Source organism: Danaus plexippus (genome assembly GCF_018135715.1).
Source record: "Danaus plexippus chromosome 9 unlocalized genomic scaffold, MEX_DaPlex mxdp_26, whole genome shotgun sequence".
In the NCBI taxonomy this organism is placed as follows: domain Eukaryota; kingdom Metazoa; phylum Arthropoda; class Insecta; order Lepidoptera; family Nymphalidae; genus Danaus; species Danaus plexippus.
The window spans coordinates 168,201-196,013 of record NW_026869848.1 but is presented as its reverse complement, the minus strand read 5'-3'; the positions used below and the strand labels follow the sequence as shown (position 1 = coordinate 196,013).

Below are 27,813 nucleotides of genomic sequence, written 5' to 3'. Positions count from 1 at the left end.
GATGCCGGGTCGATCAGAGGGTCGAGTGTAGACCACTTCTAAGGCGGGCTGAATGGCTCACGAGCAGTCACTTCACTCTATAACAGACCATTACGTATTTATTATTATTTGTGTATTCTTTTGATAAACCTATACAAATAAAACTCTTTATTTCTAAGGAGCTTGGGCTTACCGTAAAGTACGTTATGAAATGTTAGGAGCTTGGAACTAATTTTATCAAAATTAAATGACATATTTTATTCAAAATATATACATCTAGAGTGAAGTAAGTAACGTTTACATATATGAATCGAATGTGTGAGGAATTTTTCTCCCGGTGAGTGCTTCCCATCCACGACACAAGCGACGCAGAATGTTTCTTAACGGTTCTCATAAGGCGTATGTTTTTTATGTTAATTATATTATTATAAATGTAGAAATAATGTCCTCGGGAGTCTCTGTGATTTGTTCATTACATAATTTATTCATCCGAAGTGACCCCGGATGTCGCCGAAGAGTTTGAAAATCATTTTAAATCATAAATTATCTTCCAATGTAGTAATATGTCGCGCTAGGTTTTACCGATCGTTCAGTCACTGGGTTAGACTGTGTGTCTGTTTCCTTAGATGTACATGGTTCAGTTAATTTAACCGATGTTCCTGTTACCATAAAGGTCCTTTCTGTTTGTTATCATTACGAAATATGTATATTAGTTTATGTGAAATAAAACCTAACAGTATAACTATCACGTGTGTCCTTAAGGTAACAAAAGACTGCGTCACTAGCATGTTTCATTTCTAAGTGTTAATTACTTTCCTAACAGCTGTGTAATGTTTTCCTCTTGCATTCAATTCATTTTATTTTCCCGCTCGTCAACAGTCATCGATGTAATCCGATCTGACAGCATCAGTTACCGATGAGTCTCATTCCGCCTTCGTGGTGGTCATTCCCTCACTTCCTTCAATCTCCGTACTCCTAGTAACTGTAACGCATAACAAACATTAATTATTTTATTACGTTGTCATTTTTTCTACATATAAATAGTACATTTAATATTGGTTTGAGTCTAACTAAGTTTTTTTCAAAATTCTCAGTTCTCATATTTAATGTCTTTATTTCATTTTTCCTTGTCTGTTATCCTTAATTTATACTTGTTCATAGAGAAAGTGACATTTACTTTAATAGTTTTATGTTATATATTAAAAAGAGTATCATTATAACTATAAAACGAGAAACCAAGAAAGAAAAGGTCCTGATTATAATTTCAATAAAAATTGTAGTAACAATTATAATGAAGGTAGACGTCGATAACTGATGAGTGATGAGTCCGTTTGCAAAATCCGCAAAATGCAGGTCGTTGCATGGAAGGCCGTTTCCGCGCTGAGCACTCGGCCTCCGCCGGCCAGGCCCGGCCCGGCCCGGCCAGGCCTGCTCCGCCCCGCAGCCCCGGGCCCCGGTCCCCGGCCGCCCGAGCCCCGAGCCGCGCTCCGCAGACCGCACTCGTGCCTCAGCTCTCGCCGCGACCGCACGCCATGGCGCCCGCGTCCTGAGCGCTCCGACTCCTCATCGTGTGTGCTGTGACCTGTGACTTACGCACGCTGCTCGTCCTGCTGCTGACATGACCCGGTAAGTCTGCCTTCCTCGCCGGCGAGCTCTCAGCTCGTTGTTACACTCATACTCGACTCGGACTGTATCAGTCGCCGTCTCGTTACTCGAGTCGATTTTGTTTGCGAATTGTAATTTACGAACCCGAAGCGAATTAGGAAATCGTAAACACAATTTAATAGTTTAATGAATGCGTTCCGTTAATGAACATGGCCGTATTGTGTATCATGTTAGTGTTGTGACGGTGAGCGGTCAGCGGCCGGCTGGAGGGAGGATGGGTAGGACGACGTATCACGGGCTATATGACAATATTATAAGCATAGGAGTTATGACTGCTTTGAGAATCACAAATACGAGTCCGAGCATTGTATTGTTAAATCTACAGTAATGTAAGCGGGCTACCATAGAAACTGTGATATTTGTTGTTTATGAGAAGTCATGGGGTTGTTCTGTTCACGAGAACAACTCGTCTGTCGTCCTGGAGACAGCCTCTGATCGCTGCTTCACGGCTACATCGATATAGTCACGAGGCCTGCGACTCGCTTTTGTCAAACAGAACAGCTGACTGTGTAACGTCGTCTGACTTTTATTTGTTTTATTCAATATTAGAGTGGAAATAATCAAAATGCTAAAAAATAAAGGGAACGCTATAATTTAATTTCGTCCTGTCAATTTATTTAATACACTAAGAGAGAAACCTTCATCAATAATGTTGTTCCAATTCAATCAATTCGTAAGACGTCACTGAACTGTCCCTGTCGCTGGTCGCTGGTCGCTGGTCACGGCACACTCACATAGGAAATGTTTATAAATGTATTGCATAAATACAACAAGGAACACTCTTTAAAGATTCATTCTTGGTCGGTTACTGAATGATTTTTTTGTCTTTGCTGTTGGTCTTTTAATATAATGTTTAAAATTCGATGAAAACACTCAGAGAACATTTAAAAATATTAAAATTCACTTATTTCCATTTGCAACATACAAGCAACCTAACGTTCTGTTGAAATCGAAGTATTAAACAATGTAGGTAATCCCGATGTCCTAGAATAGCAACAGTCGAGTGTCTCTGTGAGAGAGGCCGCGGCAGACCCCACTGTGAGAGCACTCGACCCACCGAGGAAAGGAAACGTCCAGGAGCTCTTAGTATGATGAAGAGAAATCATTAGACTTATTGAATTGACAGAGAAATAACAATGTAGCTCTCCTAATGGCTTAATGTTTTAATTCGCTTCCATATTTGCGCGACGAATTTTTAGATTGAATCGTTTGTGACGGTGTTTCTCATAATTATTTTTGTTACATTTTGTTTGTTCAGGTCAAACTGTATAATCGAAGTGAGCGAAAAGAAATCCTCAGTTTTTTTAACTATGTATGTACCGCGCTCATAGTCAAAGGACTATAAATCGCTTATGCAATTAAATTGGTATAATTCATTCGGTGGTCGCGGGCCGGCGTGTGAATACCAAGTCTCGGTAACAGAATCGTTGCGCAACGTAATTGTTCGCGCGTTCAATGAATCGCGAGCGTCCGTGATAGCTGACTTACTGGCTGACTGGCCGACCGTCTGACCGGCAGCCCTGCCATGACAGACGGACTTCCATCGTTGCTGGTTTGATAAAGAACAATATGCAGGATGAAAACTATGGAACGGCGTAGAGGTGTTAATGATAGAAGTTATATAGGGGATAGAGTTTCTCACGTTACGAACGAAGCTCAGCGGACGAAGTACGAGCTGGTGGTGGAGGTGGGAGCCAGTTGGCGCTTGTCTCGTATGCTCGCTCGTGCCGTCTGAATTGCAATCACGCCGTGACGGCGATGGCAACAGTAAACGCAACGAAGCATATGTACGACCTCGAACTATAATAAATATGAATGCGGGAAAATACTCGCAGGTCTTTAAGTCTTTAAATAACCTCCATCCAGATCATATTGTTTATTATAGTCATACACATGTTTTCGTTGCGTTTCACTTCCCAATGTTATTATGAGTGTAATATTTGCATCAACGACGTCTTCCGACATACAGACGACTGACATAATTTACCTTAGGTCATTGACTCGCACGCGCCAAAGCTCTATGAGCTTTTAGCAGCTCAATATTTACCGGAGTTGTTGGGAACTCTTAAAATAACTTCTCTGAAGATGACGTTGAGGCTAATTAATTAAGGTTTATTTATAATTAAAGAACATTTGACGTTTTAAAGTTATGGCACAAACGAAAGGGAAAAATGGGAGATGGATGACTGTGGTCAGATCCGAGGGATCCCGTTAAGAGAAGAGAGTATGTTAAACGTAATGCCATCAGTGAACCCTGGATGTAAAGTCTCGTGGTTGTGGAAGTGAAAGTACCGTGGTTGCGCAACCCATCACGTCTAGTTCACTCTGAGTTTGGCAACGCGACAATTATATGATTATCTTTACCTCATGTGCAGAAATTCGAGATGCTGACGATATCCTTGTACGATTCGAGTTACTCAACTTGGACCGTTCGACTCACTTACATAGATCATTATAATATAATTGAGTGCTATAACAGTTCCAGTGGAACATTCGTGCTCTTTAACAATGGACCAATCCTAGATCTTGACGGATTCGTGATTTTTGTGTCAGTGTTGGAGATGAGACTATACGAAGGTGACGACAAGGTATAGAGACATAATAAAGACCAGCTGGTCGCTTGTCTTCCGTCGCGGCTTTGCTGTCCATCGCTGTCTATATTTAGACCATGCATTAACATGGCACCTAACGCTGGCTCCGTGCAGCCGGTATGGAGCCCTATGGGGCTAGATATAAGGGTCAGTTTAAGGTACGAGAGCTAGCATGTAGATCGAGGAGCTCTTCCACTTTCCTTGCACACACGCTTTGAATAAGCAAAGTCGTTTTTTGTATGCCCATACACGCTCCGGGGCAGGCGCACACTCAAATACAAATCGTGTTAACAATTATACATAAATAATTGGAAAAGTTTTATCATTTCATACAAGGAATTTTAAGTGTTTGGTAACCGCTAATGGTGGCGACACTACAGCTGGATATTACTGTGACGTCACTTGGAGGGTTTGGCTGGTCGGCGGGGATGTGGTCTCGGCACACCTCACGGCACTGATCGCGACCTGGCGCTGCTGGCTTTAGTAAGATTTACAACTATGTCACCGACCAACCTCCCTCGTATAATACTCGTTGAGAGACAACATTAAAGAATTCATTCGAACATGTTTCACAGATCTGGTCTGCTCACAATCTGAGTCGTCATATATTTTAAAATCTCCTTGGATTTTTTCTTAATCTTAGAATTTTACTGGTTTGAGGTAAATGATAGTTTAGAAAAATAAACTGCACCTGTTTAACTTATTCAAAAGATTGTTTTTTTATTAAGAATTCAAGAAAACATTGCCGTTTTGAGCGTAAGTGTCCCTTATATGGAGATTTCGTATGTGTAATATTTTGGTTGATTTAATGTTTGTGATGCTATACCAAGAATTCCTACGAGGTTCTCGCGAGTGACGTCACCGGGAGGGCGCGCCCTCTCCTCGGTCAGTGAACAAACATCCGCGCTCACGTCTCGTGTTACCAGTTCCGACATTGGAAGTCTCTTCACATTATATACACACATACCTCGATATTAATACGTACCGCGGAGGCTGTATAGATCATAGACGAGTCGATCATTATACAAGTGCTGTAAGATGCATCTCTGCCGTCGTGAGTGTTGGAACGACTTCAACTATCGTCCACGGACCTGCGTCCGTCCGTTACTCGCAGACTGACTCATGGCTTACAGAGCTATGAATCATTATGAAAGACATTTCGACATGCCGCGAGTCGGCCGCGGACGGGGACTGCACGGCGCTGGCAGGCTATTGTCAAAGGTTCTGGTACACTCCGTCGTACATTGTTTACCGATTGATGTAATTGATTCATAGAGCAGGTGCGGAGGACGCGGGCGCTCCTTATGGAATATTTGTTATGTTTCTCTTCACTTAGCAGTTCGTGATTTAGTGCGGATAACAGATCAACGTTAATTTATGTCAAGAATCCGCTGTGCAAATAAATTATTATTGAGGTCAGACTGTCTTCAAATCTTAAATTAATCTCAAATCCGCCTCTGGCTTCTTTGATTATAATCAAATCATTACATATACAGTATGTATATATTTCTTTGCTGGGAACATTATATTGCTGCATGTTTTACTAATGAGGTGAAAATAAGTGTTTAAAATATATACGTTTAGATCAGACGTTGCATTACAAACTTCCTGTCGTCATGGACATTTCTATAATCGATACACAATTGATCAAATTTTTTAAGTCGCCATTGATAATGAGGTTATGTCGTATATTTATGAGAAGTCGTATGTATAATATCGTTGTTGCTGAATGAGTCTGATCTTGGTCACTGTTACAGCTGATACGAGTTTAATAACTCTCAGTATCTCATTAGTACGAATATTCTTGTGGAATAGTTCGCTACATCCTATAAGAAGCCACTACTTTTCTTACTCTCTATGTAGTGTATGTTTAACAGATATATTGTTTGTCTGTCATTATTTATTATTATGAATATAATAAAAATAAATGAGCGTCGTTAATATTGTTAACTCATATTAATATTTAACACATTAACCGGTAATTAACTAGCAGACATGATGACTTCCTCTAAATTCTTCTAAAGATCTTGTAACTGTTTTTTTGCGTCTTCGTTGGAATTTCGCATAATGATAATACAGTTAGGTTTTTTTTGGATTTTACGTTGTCTTGTACAAGTAAGATATTCTTTAAAAGTAAGTTTTTCATTGTGATTTAGATTAATCTCTACAAAATGTATTAAATGTACGGTTCTAACTCGTACGGGCGTTGTCTCATATCGAGTATGTGAAGCGTGCGTGATGTCGTCTTTAATATAAAACATGTAAATGTTAAAAATTCAATGTCATTGTGGAAATATCTCAGATTCGGACACACCTACCGCGTTGCTTTACTGAATTGGATATTTTTTTGTTGGTTTCTGATTTAAACAATTGTCATTACGTATAATAATGGTAAGTACATACTGTATGGAGTGAAAGGGGCGTGTACACTGTACATACTTGATGATGGAATTGTTTGATGAAAGTATACGAATGTATAATTTATACTAATATTATATATTAATGTATGTTTTAACTCCTGTGTCTCTGTTAGGTTAAATACGAAACGTTGAGCTTAATATTTCTCTCGTTAAACGCGGCTCGTGCCTGATATGACAAGTATATTTTTTACAGGTATATTAATAAAAATTATATAGTCGCTGTCATAACCTGTTCAGAAGATTTCTCGACATGTCTTGGTAATTTCACGTCAGAGTTTTTGATATTGGATACTAGACGTCTCAATAAGACCAAGATTTATGACAAATAGGTAATAATGATTATTGAAGGTCCCTCTATGTTCACGAGAGCGTGCCGTCCTCTCTCGGATGCTGCGTTCTAGTCTTCGCCTTTTATTGTTGTCTTTAATTGCTCTGATCTCTTCTGTTACAATGTCAGTGTCACACGTCGCGTTTGTTTTAATCTACGAAGCGTTGTAATTTTTAAGCTTCTATATTAAATTCAAATCTTAATAGCAAGTTCATGTCATTTAAATGTCTGATCTTTTTGCTTATATTAACTGTAAAAATAATTTAATGAGATGATAATAATAAGCATTAAATTTTTTGTCATTTCTTTTCCATTCTCGTTTCTACGAAGCAGTCTGAAAGTTGACCCCAATTCTCCTCATCGTCTTCTAGTTCAAGGTTAGTCCAGTGTAACGAACACAGCCAGTCAGTCGCACTCACAGCCATGCTCCCTGACACACTTCTGTGTACATCCCACGTCTAATCACTCTCTGTGTGTTTCACTAACCTTACTGAATGTGTAATGAGCTGTTTTTTTATAAGCGAAGTCAAAGCTTCGTCAGGTCATTAATAATGAGTCGTTTGATCTCATTCTCGCTGTAATTAGCGACCGCAAATTATTTACAAAGCGGGTCACTTTGCATCGTTCAAAGCTTTGTGTTTTGTTTCGGTGGCCGTGTTTATATTAAAAACAAAACAATCATCCAACAGTAACCAGGAACGAGAGCAACTTTAACACGGCCTTCCTTTGCATGTTTTAACATTTTTGTTTAGTTATTACTGTTTGTGACGCGTTCGTTAATGCAGCGTCGTTTGAGAGTGTCACTCACTCGCACTCACATAACAGATGAATACTATTTATGATCTACAGTTAAGATCATTTATTTCATGGAGGATTTTTTCGTGAAGAGCTTCAATAAACTATGACGTCTTATCAATAGATCGATTCATGTCAGTAGAATATTCTGACACACATATACCGACAGCAGTGACTGTGTAATTGGCATTAACGTACGTCAGGGCCTTTTTGACGGGTGGGTGGTACCATCGATCTTCGGGTGCACCGTTACGTGGATCGGAACGTTTCATCAGTGCAGCGATCTACCGTTAGCTCGCGATGGTCGGAGACTGCGACACTTTCGCCTCGGCCGGCGTCTGACTTCGCACAATGAACTAATAACCAATTTATTACGTACCGGAGGAAAAGTACCGAATATCATAACAGTAAAATGGAAAGGAATTTACAGTAATGACTTTCAGCATGACGCGTGAGAGATGTATTTGTAAGAAATATTGTTAGCCGATAGAGAATATACGTCCGTGCAGGTTACATACAACTGATTGCTGAATATTCTTTCTTTAAAATTAACACTAGTATTTAAAGTCACTGGTCTATTGTATTTCATTTTCTTGAGACTTTTTTATTTCCAGAAGACAACAGTCGAGTTACGAGCGGGTTGTTTCTTTTTGTTACACACGCTCGAGATCTATCAATTAGTACGTTAAGAGGTCATGATAGGGGTTACGTGTTTAGGTAGAGTTTGACGCTTTTCCTGGCAGTTAGCGCTCCCAAATATGATCAATGTCAATTTATTATTAGATATTAATGGCTCGACCACTAAATAAAGTCGCCTTCGGATAGCCTTTGTTTTAAATTATTATGTCACAGGCGTGGACCGTCCAACACAACACGCGCTCTCTCGGTCGGAGGTTTTACTCCTTTTCATTTCTAATTTTTCTTACAATGTTATCTAATCTCTTTCATGGCAATGTTCTGAAACCGTTTACCTTCATCACATAAACGTTTAGTACTTTAATCAGTCAATAAAAATGTACACTTCATTTCTAACTGAAGTTATTTAATTCCTATAGGAACCGACACAACTCAGTCAGAGGGTTCTATCGAGTTTTTTTGTATAATTAAAGGTTCCAATAATATTTGCAAGATTCTGTGTCATAAGAACATTTCCTAGTCTTTACATCTTAGTTTCCTGACGTTTCATTTCCAAAATTAGAAATGTGCATATATAGTATCAGAAACTATTTACAATTCCTAGAGAAGAGCGTACACGATAAGGGTTGAATAATCTGTAATAAATGACGTCCTCAACATCACTGTGTGCTGCTCATACTGACCTGCAGGACAGGTTCAGCTGTTCCTCAGACACCAGCAGCTACTGCAGCTACATCAGAAGGTCCTCTAATAACAACCTAACAGTTCATATAAAGATAGTTCAGACGTTACGTATTGGTCATTAATTTATTGTCACCGTGAGTCGTCGGCTATCGATTGAATGTTTGTGTAAAAGGAAAACCAGAGGTGTTTATGAAGCTCGCTTTGAATTCCTTTATCGTCCGACACCGAAGGTCGCGTCCTGACAAACACACACCACACCGCACACGTCTCACGGACGGACAGAGGTATGTCTAATAGAAAACATTTTGGGGCTAACTTTAGAGTGTGAAGTGTGACTTGCCTCGTGATAGACAAACAGCTCTATATAACAAACCCTCCACCTTGCATCCCGATCGAACTCTCGTTTTGCAAACGTTACTTCCGAATAAAAATAATACATTCTTTGTCCACTTTGTTTGTTTGTTACTCCACGTTCCTCGACACTTCAAACCCTGTGAAGAAGCTCAGAACGTGTACTACATACAATGGAAAATAACTGTAACTAATTTATAAACTTAAATATATAATCTATGGATTGATGGAGATCATTGTATATGATGAACGGTGTAATGTAGAGTGAGTCATTTAAAGAAACACAATCAGTATATAATTCAGTGATATAATGTCGGAGAAAATGACCAAATAGGTACATACAGTATACAGCGTCACAGTCAACGTCACGTTCTCAAACACGAAGAGTGTGATAATACAAAAATATTTATTAAATTAAAAAAATATATTATAATATAGTCGAAAAGAACCAAAATTACTTTGCTGATTGATATCTATAGAAAAAGTGTTTTAAAAAATATAAAAAAAGTCTCCGCTGAGGACAGGATTCGAACCTGCGCGGGTAAAACCCATTGGATTTCAAGTCCAACTCCTTAACCACTCGGACACCTCAGCTGTTAGCAGCGAGTCGAAATTGTCGAACGGGCTATACGTCACCTTTTAGATTTGGCAGACTGGAAGTGGATTATGTCGTAGGTACACGGCGCCGGCTTCAGATATGTATTTCTTACCAGTTATTTATTATTAAAAATTTCTTTTTTTGATATTTTTGTTGGTGTCTGTATTAAGTATTTGACATTTACGTTTATACATAAACGAATGTTTATGGTCAATACCACGGCGTCGCTCGATCGAGTGTAAAACTATTTAAATGCAATCGCCTACTTTACTTTTAATAATCTAAAAATAATTTGGCTGCCGTTTAAGTGAGAGCTGTTAACAATAATTAACATATTATTAGAAGTCCTTTGTCGTTATTTGTTTAATATTCGTTAATCGTTAGTGTTCCATTGAAGACCATAAACAATGTCTTCGACAGCGCCCTCTCGTGTGTTTGATCAATGCTTTATTTTTATTTTTTTATCCTGTCTAGTTTAAGTAATCGTATCAGCATTTAATTTACCTAACTACATCAACATTTTTATATTCATTATATATTTTGGATTTATAGTAATGTATTAGTTGGAGAATCCGTGGCGAGGTTGTTTTTTGTTATCGAATAGCTGCTGAATGCGTCACGTTACAGCAGAGAATGGAAACTATTATAATTAGTATGAGAACTACCAAAACTAATAAATATCACATCGATTCGTTACAGTCTCGAGCACCTCCGTGCGCTCCGCACGTTTAGCGATATGAGACGTCCTTTGAACAATTACTTCTGTAACTGAATTTCACGCTGCGCCCTCGTCATGGCACCTTGGTCCCGGAACAACGGAATCGTAGCGCAACATCTCCTCGGGATCTTTAATAGTTAGAGTTATGCGTCATATGTTATAATTAAGTTTCCACGAGCCCCTTAACTAATCTTTAGATAAGCAGATGTCTGTTAAACGGTGGCTAAGGGCAGGTATGCGATTTGACGAAGACATCACGCGAAACGGACCCATCTCGCCATCGGGTCAAGGATCATAATAGCTTGTACTTTCACAATAAAATCATTGTTCAGTGTTGGCAATGATTTGCGATTTTAATAATTCTATACGCCATTGTAGTCCGTGTTAGTGTGTAGAAAGGATCATGTTGGTATGTTAGGTCGGTATTTTGATGTGTTTGGTGTATCGGGTACGTACTAGATGTGACGAGTTAACTGGGTCATTGACAACTCCGCGGCGGACGTTAAACCTGCGCCTGTTCGTTTACAAAACAAACGACAACATATTTTGAAGCTGGGCCGGTCACAGGTCGTATTTTTCGTAAGGCGCTTCTTGTTATAAAGTTGTCATTTTGTATCTTGATTGTATTCCTTTTTCCCACTAAGCTCTTTCCCCGTCGTTCCGCCGTAAAGAGATTCTTAGAGATGCATAAATAAATTTAGAACAATGACTATTTATACATTATAAAGATCGTTCGTGAGATAAACAGTGTCGTTGTAGAAAAGATAAGTTTAAATGAATAGAGAGGTCTGAGACACAACTTGCGATCCTTTGAATGACTTTTTATATAAACAATAAAATATAAAACATAGTAAATGTTGGAAAATATCAGACTGAGATACAGATGTAATACTCATAGACTATATATAGTAGCCGATACATTTTATCACTTTTAAAATTATTATCAAATGTCTCCTGATATCCATCTCAAATGTCATAGCACCAGGACGTCACACTGGTTGCCATATTCCTCATCTAGTTCTCATTGAAGGAGTCTGTAATGCTCCGCAGAGTCACCTTACTCGACTCTATTCCTGCCGATGACATTCTCGAAGACTCGTGTGAGCTCAACTCGTGCATGAATTAATACTGACTTTATTCTTAAAGTCTCCCAATCCACAAGAGTTAGACCTTGTGTATGGTAGAATGTAAATAATGAAAATATCCAACAGATAGATTTAAAATTACTCCGATTTTTTTATGCTCTATATTGTGGTCAATAAAAGGTCAGGGGTCAAATCGTGAGATTGTTAGACTTTCACAAACGGGCAATATTACTCGTAAGAGTATCAAGCGTGTTGTTCGATGTAACTGTGGGGGTTGTGAGGGAGCTGTAACAATCTCAAACAATGATCTTCAGATAAATGTTTTAGCTGGCATCCCCTTTAATGACATTCAAGAACTTCATAAGCATTAGTGTATATTTAAAAACAAAAATCCCTCAATTTGTATATCAAATAAAATGGCGGTCAAAGGGAAGTGCCACTGTACAAGCGGTACACGTATTAAATTAAGTGGGAACAATACATGTTTAAAATAAAATAAATAAAGCCTGGTTACAGATCAATTAGTAGAACACAAGACAATGACTATTGTCTGTGTCGAATGTGTTCACAATGTATTGTGTGTTTTAAGCGCGCGTCACGCTAATACGGCGTGTTTGTTTTACGTCTTGCTTGTTCAGCTTCTTCTGGTGTCGGAAATGTCGTTTAAAGTTAATTTACTCGTTCAAACTGTACCGCGCTTCCATCTATTGTAACGCGGTTGACGTGTGGCGAGAGAGCCGCCGAGGACGTCGCTGGTCAAGGTTTAGGAGCGAAGAAGAGACCTGTTGTGGGAGGATAGAGGATAGAAGTAAGTGGACAGTGACAAGACACAACAGCCATAAAGAGAGAGTTTGTCAGGAAATGTTCTAACAATATTACGAGAGGCATTCGTAATTCATTTGTTCCTTCGTCTGGTGACGTGTGTGTAGTCATGACAAGTTATTTTATAAGATGTTTATGTGTAGTCTAGCAGTCGACTGAGAACTTCCTAGTTATCTTTAAACTTTATTCTGACAGACAAATACTACATCGACACGTGAAAAAAAATATGGTCACGAACTGCCATGACTCAAGAGATTATTGACGTCAACTCCTCATATATTAACATTGAATGCATATTTTTTTGTCAACCTAAAATTGTTTGTTAGTCCCATAAAATAAAAAAATAATAATAAGGATTGATTGGAGTCTGGAATAAAATATACCAACTCGAGCTAATTAATTACGGTGGAAATAAAATACACATTTTATAATAGTCGAAGCGGAGACACGCCGAGGAGTGTGTATATCGAACTTGTCTCGTATAAATAAACTTGAGAAAAACTACATTTACTCCTACAAGGATGACCCATGTTAGGATAGACGTTCGTCCAACGTCGATGACGTCACTCGCCAGTCTGTGTGTCAGTAACGAGTGCTAGTCTAATATAAGTAAACTAAGGTAAAGTTACTCTAATAACGTGACTCCGGCGCGTGAAAACTGAGTCATAAAAAGATACTGCGAGCTGACGAGAGAGAACATCAACCCGCCCGAGACAAGACCAACAGAAAAAACCAATCGGACCGCAATCTAATCAAAATACTAAATTGAACAAAAAACATCCGAGGCCCACGTTTTGATGTCACGGTGGCGCCAGAACCGCTAGCTCGTCGATTCTTTGGACTCTTATTGGGTCAACGCTCGGGGGCGATCGCTATCTCGGAATGTGTCGCAAATTGACAAAAAAATTATCCTTATTGAACGGTATTAAAACTGGCGTCCGAATGAACCCAAGCCGAATCTGAATGTGGGACGAGCCAGGTAAGGAAACGATCTGAACAATCTCGAGATATCGCGCGTTCGTCGCTCTCTCTGTATTGACTGTGTAGTTTTATTAATAAACAAAACGTAATTTATCTTCAACCATAAGGATATCGATAACATTATCATAGCCGCGGGACGTAAACCCACATCTCGACTGTTATATTATAAATACAAGTGGTGTGCGTAGACGTATGAAGCTCTATGTACATATCTATATATTATGACAATACACTTGTCTTTAAAACTAATTCACGAAAAATTCTCTTTAGATGAAAAATTCCTTCCGTACAGAACTTAAGTAAATAACGATGCTATAGGCAGACTTTCTTTAATACATATGACTATAAGTAGGTACCAATTAGTTTATTTCGGATGTGCGATGTAAGTAATAAGGTAGTAAGAGCCGTCAACCTTGCGCCGCGTCGACCTTGGAGCCTCCCCGGCGAGGTGTCCTGGTAGCCAGTCGGCGAGTTAGTGAGTGAGTGAGTCATCGGTCACCCATGAACTTTCACACGGAAGGTTGCGGCAGTCGGTCTCCGCCGGCTGTTATTCAATTGGGAACGAAACGATTGGAAAATAACTACCGCTCGGACCCGGTGCCGGCCATCTCGTCTCCGACGCTGACACTTTACTCTACTCGACACACTAGTATAACGTACAGTAGGTATGTTTCACGTTCTCTGTGGTCACAGTGTCGTCAAGCTTGTTTACTTTATGTACACTATAAACAGCGTCAGATACATCTCGTTACTGATAACAGTTCGGTTCGGTTCAAACATCGGATACTCGCTCAAGTCGGTGGACGGTGGGTAGTGTGTCTCGGCCGTTATGTGACCCCGTTGTGCAATTGTTACATTTATATATATTTGATCGTTCGGGTCGCGGGATCCGACCCCGTTCACATCGTTATCCCAATTGGAAAGTGACAGATCGGAGGAGCGACTCGGAGATCGGACTTTCTAAATGTGTGGGTTTTTTGTGGTAGCGAGACCTCGTCCGCAGATTATTATATTAATTCATCGAGGAAGTCCGCCACATCCACATGTCGGTAAATACGTGTTGATGGACGCCGTCTGTGTAATGACGCTGATCATTATATACAAGCGGCCGGAGTTCATCGTCGACCGACTTCCATACAAATGAAACGTGAATACATCACAACAAAAACTTTGTTTATTCCTACAAGCGAGTGAGTGCGGTGACGGAGCGCCGCTCTGGGCAGGAATGCGTGCGGCCGGTTCGCTCTGTCCTATTACATCTTTAACTGGCCGGCCAATAAAAAGTAATTACATAGTCTTAGGACACGTTAGTGGCCGGTGCAGGCTCACGTCACGTCGACCTAGACCGTGGCGCTGGTCTAGAGTCTAGACCGCCGCGCCGGCCGGGTCGCTGACCGCCCTCGCCTGCCTCCTCCTGACTATATTTTTTTGCGCCGCATCCTCCGGGATCCAGTTTCTCCCACGGCCTGAATCCTCCCTCGTATATGTAATTACATGGCGTCGCTTCATTGATTGAGTAATCATATTTTACATCTTGCCCGCTGTAATGGCGATATTTGCTTTGAGATGAGGCCATGTTTATTAATGCTTTTAAATTAAATATCATATCTTCGTATCTGAATAATCGCATACACTTAAATGACGTCTATTTATAAACATCCGGTTATAAATTAAATAATAACTTTGTCCCTTTTACAGACGACATCATCATTAACGAGACACGATACCTCTGCATGTTTTCAACCGTTCTCGTACTGTTTCAGATCTAAGGGCGTCATGTCGTCTTCTGGGGTCCACATCTCCCTGCTGCTGGTGTCTCTCAGCCTGGCATTAAGTAACGCAGGTGAGTCCGAACGTTATTATCGATAGCGAGGCGTAATGAGCACGTTCATGTATTAAAGTGACGTTGAGCACGCAGCGGTCGGAAATATGCGCGCGTTATGGTGTGGTGTGGTGTGTACAAAGTAACGACTGACTAACTGCTAATCAGTGTTCTCGCTGTCGGTAACGAAACAATGTTTACTTTACTTACACTCATTGAACATGAATAGTATTTAGGGGACACAGTGACTACAAGTTCTTTAGGAAAACTCAAATCACCAAACTGTTTATTCGATTATTAAATATTGCATTGAACCAACGATCGGCATCGTCTCTGCTTTGTTTTGAGCAAAAGTGGATGTTCCATTTGGCCTTCAATTTGTGAGTTTTTACAAAACAACAGATAATATAAAGAGTAAAACGTTAATAAATGTAGTGCCTATCGTGCGACGAAAAAAAACTTGTTTCAATATCTTAATAAAATCATTAAAAACTGACAAGATAGAGAGACAAACTCGTATATGTATTATTAATATGGAGTAATCATTATTAGAAATTCTGTCTTTTGTGACAAAACTCGATGTATTTTGGGCACATTAATTTACAATTTTTTTAAAAGATCTCAAAATTTTCCTCGTGATTCTTAAAATAAATATTTATGCCGAAGTACTTTTGAAACAATAAAATAAGGATATTTAAGAGACGCCATGTTTATTAAGTTATCAAGCTGTGAAGAGAAAAACCGGTGTACAGCTGACAACGTAGTCTTAAACAGTGTACGGTCTGTACTTTAACACGGCCCCTAATCAAGTGTTACCGTAAAGTACATTCTAAATATAATTGAAGTAATTGTCATTAGACGTGACGTTTGTGTGACATGGAGGGGGTGTTATTTAAGACGGAGGAAATCTGGAGACGATCATGAGCTCGGACCGCGGGGAGGTTGGGGCCTAAGGGTAACTGCCGTTCAAGTTAAACAACAATCATACTTAATTAATGTTCGGTAGTTCAGCTCGCGGGAGAGTTTCAGGATAATATCAGAATAAATGACTCAATAGTGTAAGTTTAACATTTAAGGAAAATAATGAAGGATAAAATGTTACGGTTTGTGAGTGTTGTTGTAGAGGATACTGTCATATACCTTTAAAACACACACAAGTATACATTGATGAGATCTAAGACTTTAGCGAGTATTCATTTAAATGGAACTTATATTTTTCGGATTACTACATTGACTATTTTATGTAACATTCAGATCTCGTCTGCCCGAGATCACGGTTGCTCCAAAGTAACCGAAACGACGGGAGGATGTAGTTATTAAAATAATAAAATACGAGGACTACACCCATAAATATTAGTTTCAGTTAAAGACATATCACACTCTCTCTCTCTCACACACACACACACACACACACACACATACACACACAAAGAATAAAGGAAACAGTCCGTCAACATGAGTTCATAATGTAATGTTAAAATATGAGAGGACCAGTGACCTGTTAATAGATATTTTGCTCCGGTTGATCGATATTATGTACATACTAACTCTTAGTCGCGACTCCCTCTCCTTTTGCAAAGGGATTTGATTATTATGTTGCGTGCTTCAGACTTCTATATGGCACCAACCGCCGGCTCTGAACTGAAGGAGTTTCGGGACGAAATTCTCGTGTGATATTGAGATGTGCGAGCCACATTACGGTGCAGGTCCGTTTAAAGTATATTAAATAGTTTCGTATGACGGAGTCGTACATCTATTATGCCGGATAGCGTTATAATTGCTTTTGTTATATAAGAGAAACAAATATGTTTATTTATAAGTAAGGAGAATCAATTCTTTGTCTTTGTTGTATACACTCGTCACTCGTCACTCGTCAGCTGAGTGTTGTCAGACGTCGGTGTAATAATTATAAATATAATAAAACCAACAATACACTTAAAGTCGTTCGTTGACAACATTATTAATGTGAGGGCTGGGAGTGTTCCCCGGTCACGTCCCACGCCGGCTCCGTGTAGCTGTCGTGTCGTCACGCTGAACGGAGGACTTTACGACGAACCGACCCGGCCCGGGACAGAATGCACCAGGCCGGGACGGACCGCCCCGGGCCGGGATCGCGGTGACTCATACGTTTAACTTACCATTGGTGTGTGTCACGTCACTACCACCTTCATTACAACAATACTTTCCGTAACACACAATGGATGACAGTAATTCTCTTATTAATATTTTCATTCTAAACGTCTCTTTTAAGTATCTCGGAACTACGAGTGCAGTCTTCATTCAGTATGGGCTTGCTTCACTTTTCATTTCTCATTTCCCGCGCGTCTCGTCCGTCGCGTGGCCTCACGCCGCGCCGGCGTTGTTTCGTCATACAACTTATATAATCTGTAATATTTGTAAGTTAATATTAACTTTGTATCCGTCAAATATTTACAACTCAAATATAACATCGCTTTAACTATATTTTATAAAGTTGCGGAGAATATAATACTCGGAAATCGTTCGAGTCATGTCGGTATAATGAAAATTTGAGTATTAAATATATGTAGGTACTTGGACCCGACGGATCGTACTCGAGAGGAGTTGGGAGTCTATTTAGGTCACTTGAGATTGACTACGAAGAAGTAACAATAAAATAATTTACTTGGGATTTATAAAATATTTAAATCAATATTAATAATATATTCATAACTTTCATTATTTATTGTTGAACTTGTGTGTTCTGACGTAAAAATGGTATAGAATTATAGATGTATCCATAGCCGACTAATTGTAGTTTTAAAGTAGTAGAAACGCGTGGTCAGAGTGTACACAGGGTCTATCTTTATAAGTACTATATGATTTATGTGTAACGATAAATTCGATAACGGGAGGCGACCACTTTACTATGATTGAATATCCAGCTTTAAACTACATCAACAAGCTCGGCTATATTAAAGGGGTGGTTCTGAACTGACAACAAAATAGCTGAAGCCGATGCGAAAATGACTGAAGCATCAGCACAAAGTGACTTCAGGCTGAAACAAAACATCGATCGGTTCGTCACAACAAACATAAAAAGTGTTCTTAAAACACGCGCCGACGACACGTTACGTCCGACTTATGAGCTGCTATTTTAAGTAAAATAATAAAAACAAGATCGGAGTCTGTGTGCGATCCGCGCCGATGTATGCGTTATGTTATCTTGACATTTTCATTTTATTGAAATGTTTTTATTGCATTTCAAATATTTTAATTAAAATGCGTCGTGAATTATTGATAGCTTGCATAGAGTATATTAATAGAGCGCCGCTTGTGTGTTAATGTGCAGAGTCTAGTAAATAATATGACTTCCGCGAACAGCGAGCGGCGACCGGTTCAGGGTGGAGGGTGAGGGTGTGAGGGTGTGAGGGTGTTATCGATCGCTGCCGTGACAGTTTGTGTCTAGGACCTCCGTGTGGTCCTTGCAGGGTTAGACGTCACTGTGTTGTCGGACATACATCGATGGTTACTCAAGGCAAACAAAAATAAGCACCCTCACTATTGATAGTAACAAAGAAATGTATATTTCTGTCCCGCGTTTTATTTTAACATCCTTATACATAGTCTACAGTATCGGATCGCGGTAGTAGAACCTCGCGTATGAATTTTAACGACGCATTTTGTTATATTTTTTGTACCTGGGATGATACAACACGTTCCGTACGCGCATCTCTGACGAGACGCTCCGTTCTGAATTATTTAAGCGCGACCCTGAACCACATTACTCATCCGCTTCACGGAAATCGCTCAATTCCTTAATATTAACGTTAATTACGTTAAGGGTACATGAGTACGGTCACGGGCCCTAGCCCTCCGCACAACCGGCCGATGTTTTGTTTTATGAAGTTCTTTGAATACTTTTCACATGTTCTTATTTAACTTCGTACGACTGACTGTTCTTTATTATATATATATCTGACGCTATCTAAGACGCTCGTTAATTATAAATGTGATAACATCATTTTAATTGGTATCCTTTACTGGTGTAAACGTGTTAGAACATTCATAATGTCGAATGTTTTTATCAATAAAGTATTCGAAAACGATAATCGTAGAGGTCGACTCTGTCAGAGAACGCAAAAACGTGACCTTTGAGTGAATACGACACGGCGGCGATCCGACACGAGGACGATCCGACGGCAAACGACACGTGAATCATAGACGGGCGTTCTCAGTTTACATTAAGGAAGATCCAATTATTATTATTATTATTATGGTTTATATTTATAACAAACTCATTATAAAACTCCAACACTCTTATTTCTAGGAGATTTGAGATGTCTCCAATAATGTGTCTCTCTCTATATGATGATGAGGATCACACTGAGTTTATTAGAATGAAATACGAGAAGCTGTTGAATCATCACAGAATACAAAAAGACCCGCTCTAAGAGTTATGGCAGTATAAAAATGTTTGCAGAATAGTAAAACATGAACACGTGCGTGAAATTGCTTATAATGTGTAAGTCGATACGTCCACTGACGACCAGCTCGCGTTAAGGCATCCTCGGCACCGCTGGCGGCCGCAGCGCACACGACCTGCTGATATAATTAGATTTTGGGGGTGAGCAGAATAACGAGGCCCTGATTGGAATCCCAGTGAAGCATATGCTACCTAACATTATGTAATAGAGATCTTCACGGTATGATTACCATAAGAATATTGTTTCCCTTCGCTAATACACTTTTTATTTAGCGGATGGGACAGTAGAGTGAAATGTTTAGAACGATAATAACGCCTGGCATTCTTGTTACGTTGATAGTTCCAGTGTAATTTAAACCACACTATTATCATGTTAGAGACATACATTTTCTCATATCAAAGTTTTAAGCGAACAATGAACAAGATTCGTTGGAACATCACCGGAGCTACATTAAGACATCCTTCAATAAATTATTTTGTGTTTCAAATCGTTTATTAATTTAAACCGTGACTACACTTCATCTGTGACTTGTCGCATTAATAATTCTGTTCCGTTTAAAAATTTAAAATATAACCTTAACAAGTAATATAAATGAAGACGAGTGCTGTTACAACTGATTACACCTCTGGAAGACTCTGTTTAGTATTGACGTTAATGCTATCCGCAAGTGTGATAAAAACCTTGAGTCTGACCGTTATTATAACGAGACAGCCGCAGCTTTAAACTTTTTATTTTATTGGAATGGGATCACTCCTGGGGTAGGGTTGAGGTTGTGTGGAGGCGGGTCGGGCCCGCCGAGGTCGCCTCAATGTCGACCTCTTGACACCCAGCACGAGCCATCCGACACCCGACATCTGACACCCTCTGCTTGTTGTATATATATGACCTCTTCTCCACTTGTTTGTTTACTTCCTCGGTTCGTGTTGTTTCAACTTTGTTTGATTTTTTATCAAGAAATGTCTAGAGCTGCGACTTGCTCGTTGAATATCTCCCAACTGCGTCAACATGAAACGGTCAATATACGCTAATTGAATAGGTATTAAAGTTTTATGACCGACTGTGTCATTGTATTTGCAACTTTTATTCAAGTGTACTTTATTTGAATCACTACCTGAGTTTCAACTTTTTAAATCGTTCGTTTTCCTTCGTATGAATGAACTGGAACGAATTAAGCTAATATATTTGTTATAACTCACGATACTGGTTATAATAATGAATCATTTATCATAATTACATTACAACAATGATCACGTGTTAATGTTTATATTAAGGGTTATTATGATATGAAATCGTCCAGCTTCTGAGTATGATGCTGGATGTGATGCCGACGATGAGACGTAACGACTGTCCGTCATACAGTGATTGCTAATTAGTCATGTTTGAATCCATCCAACTGTGTATAGCTATTGAGACAGCTCACCGGACCTGTGATACAAAGTAAAAGTTAAAATAAAGTAATTTTTTTGCAAGCCCTAATTTTATTAATTTAATACAGCTCTGTAAAAGGTCTCCGTTTCGCTTAGTTTGTTTATATTTTACGTTTCAATCAGCAGCCAATTTATTTCAATAACCAACACTCTCTGGCTCCTGTACTTTATTTTATTTTAACTTTATAAAAAATATATTTTGTCTCTAACACAAGGTTTCAAGGGAGCTATGCAATATGCTCTCTTTGTTATATTATCCTATTTTCTGTTTAGAAGATCTTTAGTAACGCTAACAGAACATGTCGGTATCGTGAGAAGACTCAAATTCCCTTTAAGTTACAATTTCCGGAAGTTATACCACTGAGAGGGTCGGGACACCGGCAGTTGATCTCTGACCACGCAGATGCTCAGTAATAATGTACATATAACTGTATTCAAACTTTATACTTTCATAGACTTATCATTAGTCGCTACACAGACAACACGATTAATAAAATGCTATTAAGAGTAATTTGTTTGTTTACCACAAAATGTGACGTGTTATATAAGGACCACGTAACGAGACGGAGGATTGCTGCCACCGCTTACCACTTACCACTTGCACTGCAAGTCACAGTCGACCGACCGGCCGCGTGTGTCGGAGCCGCTACTACACGGCTGTGTGAAGCAATTCACTGAGTACGGTCTTACGTATTATTGATGGACACGCATTGTTACTCTACTAGTTGCACTGAACGGGTAGGCTCTGTGTCGTGTTACGTAAATTGATACTTTGACGATATACTACGTAAGGAAAAAATCAGACAAATGCTTAAGCATCTAAACAGCGTCAGAAAAACTAAATAGACATATTTTAATTTCGATAGCTGGGATATTTAATACGCTCACAATTCCAAAACAGAGAGAGCGATGATTGACAGTTACAAATAAAAATTAGGGTAATCGAATGAAGAAATGATTTGAAAACATTTTTATTAATGAATAACTGTAAATTTTAAATTAATGAGACGCAAAGCTACACCTCAAGTTAAATATTACTCATTTAATAAGTCGTACAGAATGGAAAGGAAACGTTATGCGAGTATGTACACTTAAAATAAAATAAGTTAAGTAAAGAGAATATATATAATAAAAAGAAGGGGTTTTAGTGTAACTGTTTTGAAATTATCAACAAGTCGTACCTAATATACGGAGGAGACTGCAGCGGACAATCATTAATATGATTTATTTTAACAAACATTATATCACTTATTAACCTTCACTTAAGAAGATGTAACAAAATATGTTAGAAAACTAATACATTAAGATGAAACAGAGATTGCTACCATTAAATTGTTATAATCGGACCCCAAAAGCGTCATAATATTTATATTTGTTAAATCTCTTCGATACGCCTGTCAATACACGTCCCCGGACGTGTTTGATGTGTGCGTTCAACACAACCTCCACTTATTCAAGTTTCCAGTAAGCTTTCCTGAAGAAAGCATTTGTCCTTTTGTGAGATAAACTCAAGAAAGGAAATATCTAAGAAGGCTTCAACTTATTTACACGAATTTTTTTAACTTACAATTTATCACTGTACAATGCCTCATATAATCTGAGACGTAATTCAATTATTTTCTTTTTCAGGTCCTCTACCAAATGTGACGATGGTCGACATTGGACTAAAACAAGGTAAATTTAAATTAATATCAAAGCGTGAGAAGACTGAGAAGTGAAGTTATTGTTACATATTCGCAAATAGAAACTAAAGTTTGTCTGGTCTATTATTTTTGAAAGGAATTTTATTTTATGAGGAAACGGTTAATTTACACCGTCAATATATGTCACTACGTGTGCGACGATGGGAAGCCTTGATTTCCAATAAATTAGAGGGCTGCAATGGTAACGACACTAACTTATAAGTGATTCCGTAATTCCAGGGAGCTGCGCAGTCGGGGACGTGGTGTATATGTCGGGCGACTCGTTCCCGGGATCCAGCGCCTGCGAGCGCTGCGCCTGTTCTGCTGGGGAGGTGTCGTGTGAGAAGCAGCGCTGTGAACCTCGTCCTGGTTGCAAAGCCGTCCATCGCCCCGACCACTGCTGTCCGACCTATCAATGTGGTGAGTGCTCTTTATTGTCCAGTTCACTGAACATTGGTGAGCTGCATCATACTACATAGTTATTATTTAATAGTTATTTATAATATAAACCTTTTTTAAACATAGCACCTATCGCTGATATAAGATTCGATAAGATAATCTAATCACTTTCTAGTTAGAACGTTAGTCATTAAATGTTAAGTAATCCATAAAATGACAGAACGAGTAAAACTTGATTTTAAAACGAATTCTTGGCCGCTAGGCGGAGCAGTTACTAGGTGTGTTAAAACAAAATTAGCTTTCACGTAAACAAATTCTCAGAATGCGAACAAGAAGGCCGCATCTACGGGAACGGAGAAAAGCTGGTGGACCCTCACGACCCGTGTCGCGTGTGCTACTGTCAGGGTGGGGAGGTGGTGTGCCGACGCATTGCCTGCTTCCTCCGAGACGACTGCCGTCCGCGTCTCGTTCCTGGCCGTTGCTGTCCCGAATATGACAACTGTCCGCTCAGAGGTACTCACTTCAAACATATTTATCATCATCTTAACCGTTTATATTTAAAATAGAAAAACTTTTTTAATAACTCGTGTGTATGATAATATCCCAGAATTTTTATAAAATTTATGTCGCTTTATTTGTCTTTGATTTTGGAACTTGAGAAGGTTGAAGTCATTAAAACATTTTTTAACATTATTTATCTTTAAAATGTTTAAATTAATTGGGATTCTTGTTTCAGGAGTAACATCTTTACCTGGTATGGCTTCAACGTCAAGTGTTTCGTCTGTGGAGGATGGTGAGAGTAGCATGGCACCAGCTGAACCGGTGGAACCTCCAAAGCCTGTCATCACTATAAAGGAAATCACTCCTGTGTCTGAAATTCCTGTAACAGATGTAAAAATTAAAGAAATTTTACCTTCTCCTGGCATCGAAGAAGTAGAAGTATATACATCTCCGAAATCTCAACTGATAGCTCGAGAGGCGACCTCTGAAAGGAATGTCAATGAAACAGAATCAGACGCAAAACAAGAGTCCTCCGATACAAAAGATGTTTCATTATCGTCTAAGATACCTACTAACTACAATCCAGCGAATTCCGATAATCCTAATGACGGGACGCCTACAAAGATCACTGTGTCAACCGTCGACAGCAATAATGAAGATTTTGCACTTTCTAAAATATCAAATGTAGTGGCAATGATGGGATCTCCTTCTGAGCCAGACTCTCACATGTTATCTTTAACTACTAAAGCACCTGTAATGGAAGAGGAAGATTTGTCTTTTCTCGATCACAATCCCGCCTTCCCGCCGATACCTGATGATTTATCAGTATTGACTAATCACGACGATGAAATATTACCAGAACAAAACTTGGATATTGAGCATGGAGCCATGGATCATGAGGTAAATAATGTCGCATCCCCTGTTGTAACTGAGGCACCGATCTTCAAAGAAGCTACAACACTAAATCTCATCTCTAGTGCAGCTGTAGTCACGAAAGAGAATTCTCTGGAAACTATTGAAACAAGTACGCATAGATTAATCGATAATACACCATCACCAATCACAAAAGATAATCCTATGTTAAATATGCGATCTGTAATACCAACTGAAATTTTAAACGCCCCTTCTTTAATATCGGATGAGGTAACTGGAGATTTGTTAGATGTTACTGAAAATCCTGCAGTGTTATCTTCTACTAGCGAAAATGTTAATTCAACAGAATATCCTCTCAGTACCTCTGAAGAAAATAAAGAACTTGCAACGCACACAAATATGTCATATGCGGTAGAGAACGGAACATTCTTAAACCCCGAAGAATTTGCCGATAGTTCAAGTAGCAGTGAAGCCGTTACTCCTAAAGTAGACCAAGGGTTCACAGAATCTTTAATGACAAGTAATGGAAAGGGTTCGGACGAGACGACAAATTCTTTATCCAAATCCACTGACATTATTTCCCAAACCGAATTTAGTTCTATTCCTATAGAAACCAGTGACCAGAATCCGCACGAAACAATAGACAAGGAACGTAACGATACGATAGACTCTACTGTGAACTCTTTGGAATTAACGTCATTGCAATCTGTTCCTAACGAGTCTGAGATTGATACCGTATCGAGAAATATACCAATGGAATTAAAAGACCAATCTTTTGAAAATTCAGAAACTACAGAATTTATACTCACGTCTTTTGGATCCCAGGAAATTACTACGGATCCCGTTGAGTTAATAAACCCTGGATCTGATAGTGACAGAAACTCAGCTTTCATCGATCCATCGGGAGGGCGCAAAACGAATGTTCTCACTGATCTGATAAACTTAGTTGGTGACGTGGCTTCCATAAGCGATCACACAGAAGCCTCCGACATCGAGCGACAGACACTGAAACCTACAACTATCTCAGATTCTGAGGAATTGATTCCAGTCAATGTAGCGTCAAGCTACAAGAGCAAAAATAAAAATTGGAATCAGAACTCCATAACTGAGGTGCCGTTTAAAACTAAGGTTTCTAAACAAAAAGTTGTAGAAATTGAGGGAGAAGACGCGGACACCATCACTGACTCTCCCCCGCCATATGATAAAGTCGAACCAACGACTCGCCGCACCCTCATAGATAATGTGTCAGATGACAAAGTTGAAAACAACACCAAAATAACGGGTAAAAAAGATATAGAGATTATAACTCAATCATACGTACCAACCATACAAAGGAGGCCGACGAAGGTTGTCTTGAAGGGCGACGAATCCTCCGCCGAAGAAGACGGAACGACAGCCGATCCTGCGCTTGTTAAAGATAAAGACGAGAACAATACTTCAATAGAGGCCGAGACCTCTACAGAAGTCCACTTCATGGAGTCCGAATCGTCGGAACGGTCTACAGCCGAGCCGAGCGCCGCGCAGTAACCTGCTGCCGGCGGCCTCGGCCGAGTCGCAGCTCATTAGTATTCGGTAGATATTAAGTTTCGTTATTGAAACTATAAGTTACGTAGAGACTATTACGTTTGTAGTTTATGTATTCCATATCAGATTAATTCGATTGTCTGTCAATTGATATATTTATACACGTACGTTAAGTAGGCGCCAGAAAATCGATTGAATTTATTAATTGTATCGTAGTTGGACAAATTATTTATAATAGACGTCGTAGAGCGGCGCGCGGCCCCGTGGGAGCGCCGGTCGGGCGTTTACAGCGAGGTTTAATGAGAGTTAAGAAAGCTTTTTTAGTGGTAAGTTATTTATTTTAGTGAGTGTAACGTGAATACACGGACAATAAGTAAACAATTGAGCTAGTCAACGAGCGGCAGCGGGCCACTTCGTGCCGCCAGCTATCCAAGCTCAGACGACGCTGTCTCGTAGCAACATTCCACGTGCATATATTTAGAAGAATGAACTGAGAGGGATCCTCCCGGTCCAGGCGAGCGACCTGCGACCTGCGACCTGGTACAAACGAGTAACCTTATGACTGGTCGTTATCGTACTAGTATGTATGTTATCGCACAAAAGATACTCTTATATTAATTGCACTCTATATAAATTTTCTGAGATCTACAAGTTTAGGAAATCTATTACTTTCCTGAGAAGGCTCAAATTCGTATTATTTATGTATAGCTATTGTATCCGTCGGTCTGTAGTGCCGCGCGTCTGTCGGCGGGTTGTTTCTCGCGTGTTTGTTTCAGCCTATCGTTGTGTTTATGTACCGTAAGTTTCGCTCACCCGTGCTCCGTCAATGCTTCTTCTTGCTCCGGAAGACCGTATCTTTTCCCGGGCAATAAGGCATGTGCATTCTTATTTTATTCAAAAATATTGTTTTTTTTTTACAAATAAAACGGAATTAGACTGAAGTTGTTTTTTATTTTCCCTGTACAAGATCGATAATTCTAAAGGCGTTGTTATTGGTATTGAGAAATGTAAAAATGATATGAAAACAAACAAATAATATCCTGTAATGAGAAACATAAAACATTCTTAATGTCAATTGGACATGTTTTTAAATAATAATCTGTTAAAGCAGTTTCAAAGCGCCACGAGCGATGTATGTTTATACAAAATTTCAATAGTTGTCGAAGCGAAATAAAATGCCTTAGGGAGCTTTGTATAAAGCGGTCAGGGGTTTTCAGGTTTATTGACCTGTGAAAAGTATTAACCTAAGTTAATAACAAATCTTTTTAACTATCTTTTAAGGTGCAAATATAACTACTTAATAATAACTAAACTCTTTAACTTGTATCAAAATTACCAACAATAAAGTTTTATTGTCGATAAAATTAAATCTTATATTTTCCCACACGTCTGAAACCAGAATAATTTCCATCCCTTGAATCCTAATAATTCAAATCAAATCTTTTTACACCACATTTTATTCTCTATTGAAATAAGATATAAATACG

At 39.1% G+C, this 27,813-nt stretch overlaps 1 protein-coding gene and 1 non-coding gene across 4 annotated transcripts; one reads left to right on the top strand and one right to left on the bottom strand.

Moving 5' to 3' along the window:
• The first annotated feature begins 1,473 nt into the window (after positions 1-1,473).
• Positions 1,474-27,267, top strand: LOC116767799 (uncharacterized). 3 transcript variants are annotated; one of them, XM_032658298.2, is made up of 6 exons: positions 1,474-1,605; positions 15,417-15,496; positions 22,977-23,021; positions 23,270-23,449; positions 23,750-23,941; positions 24,165-27,267. In XM_032658298.2, exons 1-6 carry the CDS (start codon positions 1,598-1,600, stop codon positions 26,327-26,329), a joined length of 2,670 nt encoding a protein of 889 aa, XP_032514189.2. In that variant the 5' UTR covers positions 1,474-1,597; the 3' UTR covers positions 26,330-27,267. The 3 variants fall into 3 exon arrangements, with proteins under 3 accessions (XP_032514189.2, XP_061383395.1, XP_032514190.2); XM_061527411.1 differs by lacking the exon at positions 1,474-1,605 and adding an exon at positions 12,642-12,658; XM_032658299.2 differs by lacking the exon at positions 1,474-1,605 and adding an exon at positions 14,919-14,936.
• On the bottom strand, positions 9,962-10,043 carry Trnas-uga (transfer RNA serine (anticodon UGA)). Its single transcript has one exon. It is a non-coding gene; the product is annotated as a tRNA-Ser (tRNA).
• Positions 27,268-27,813: the final 546 nt, after the last annotated feature.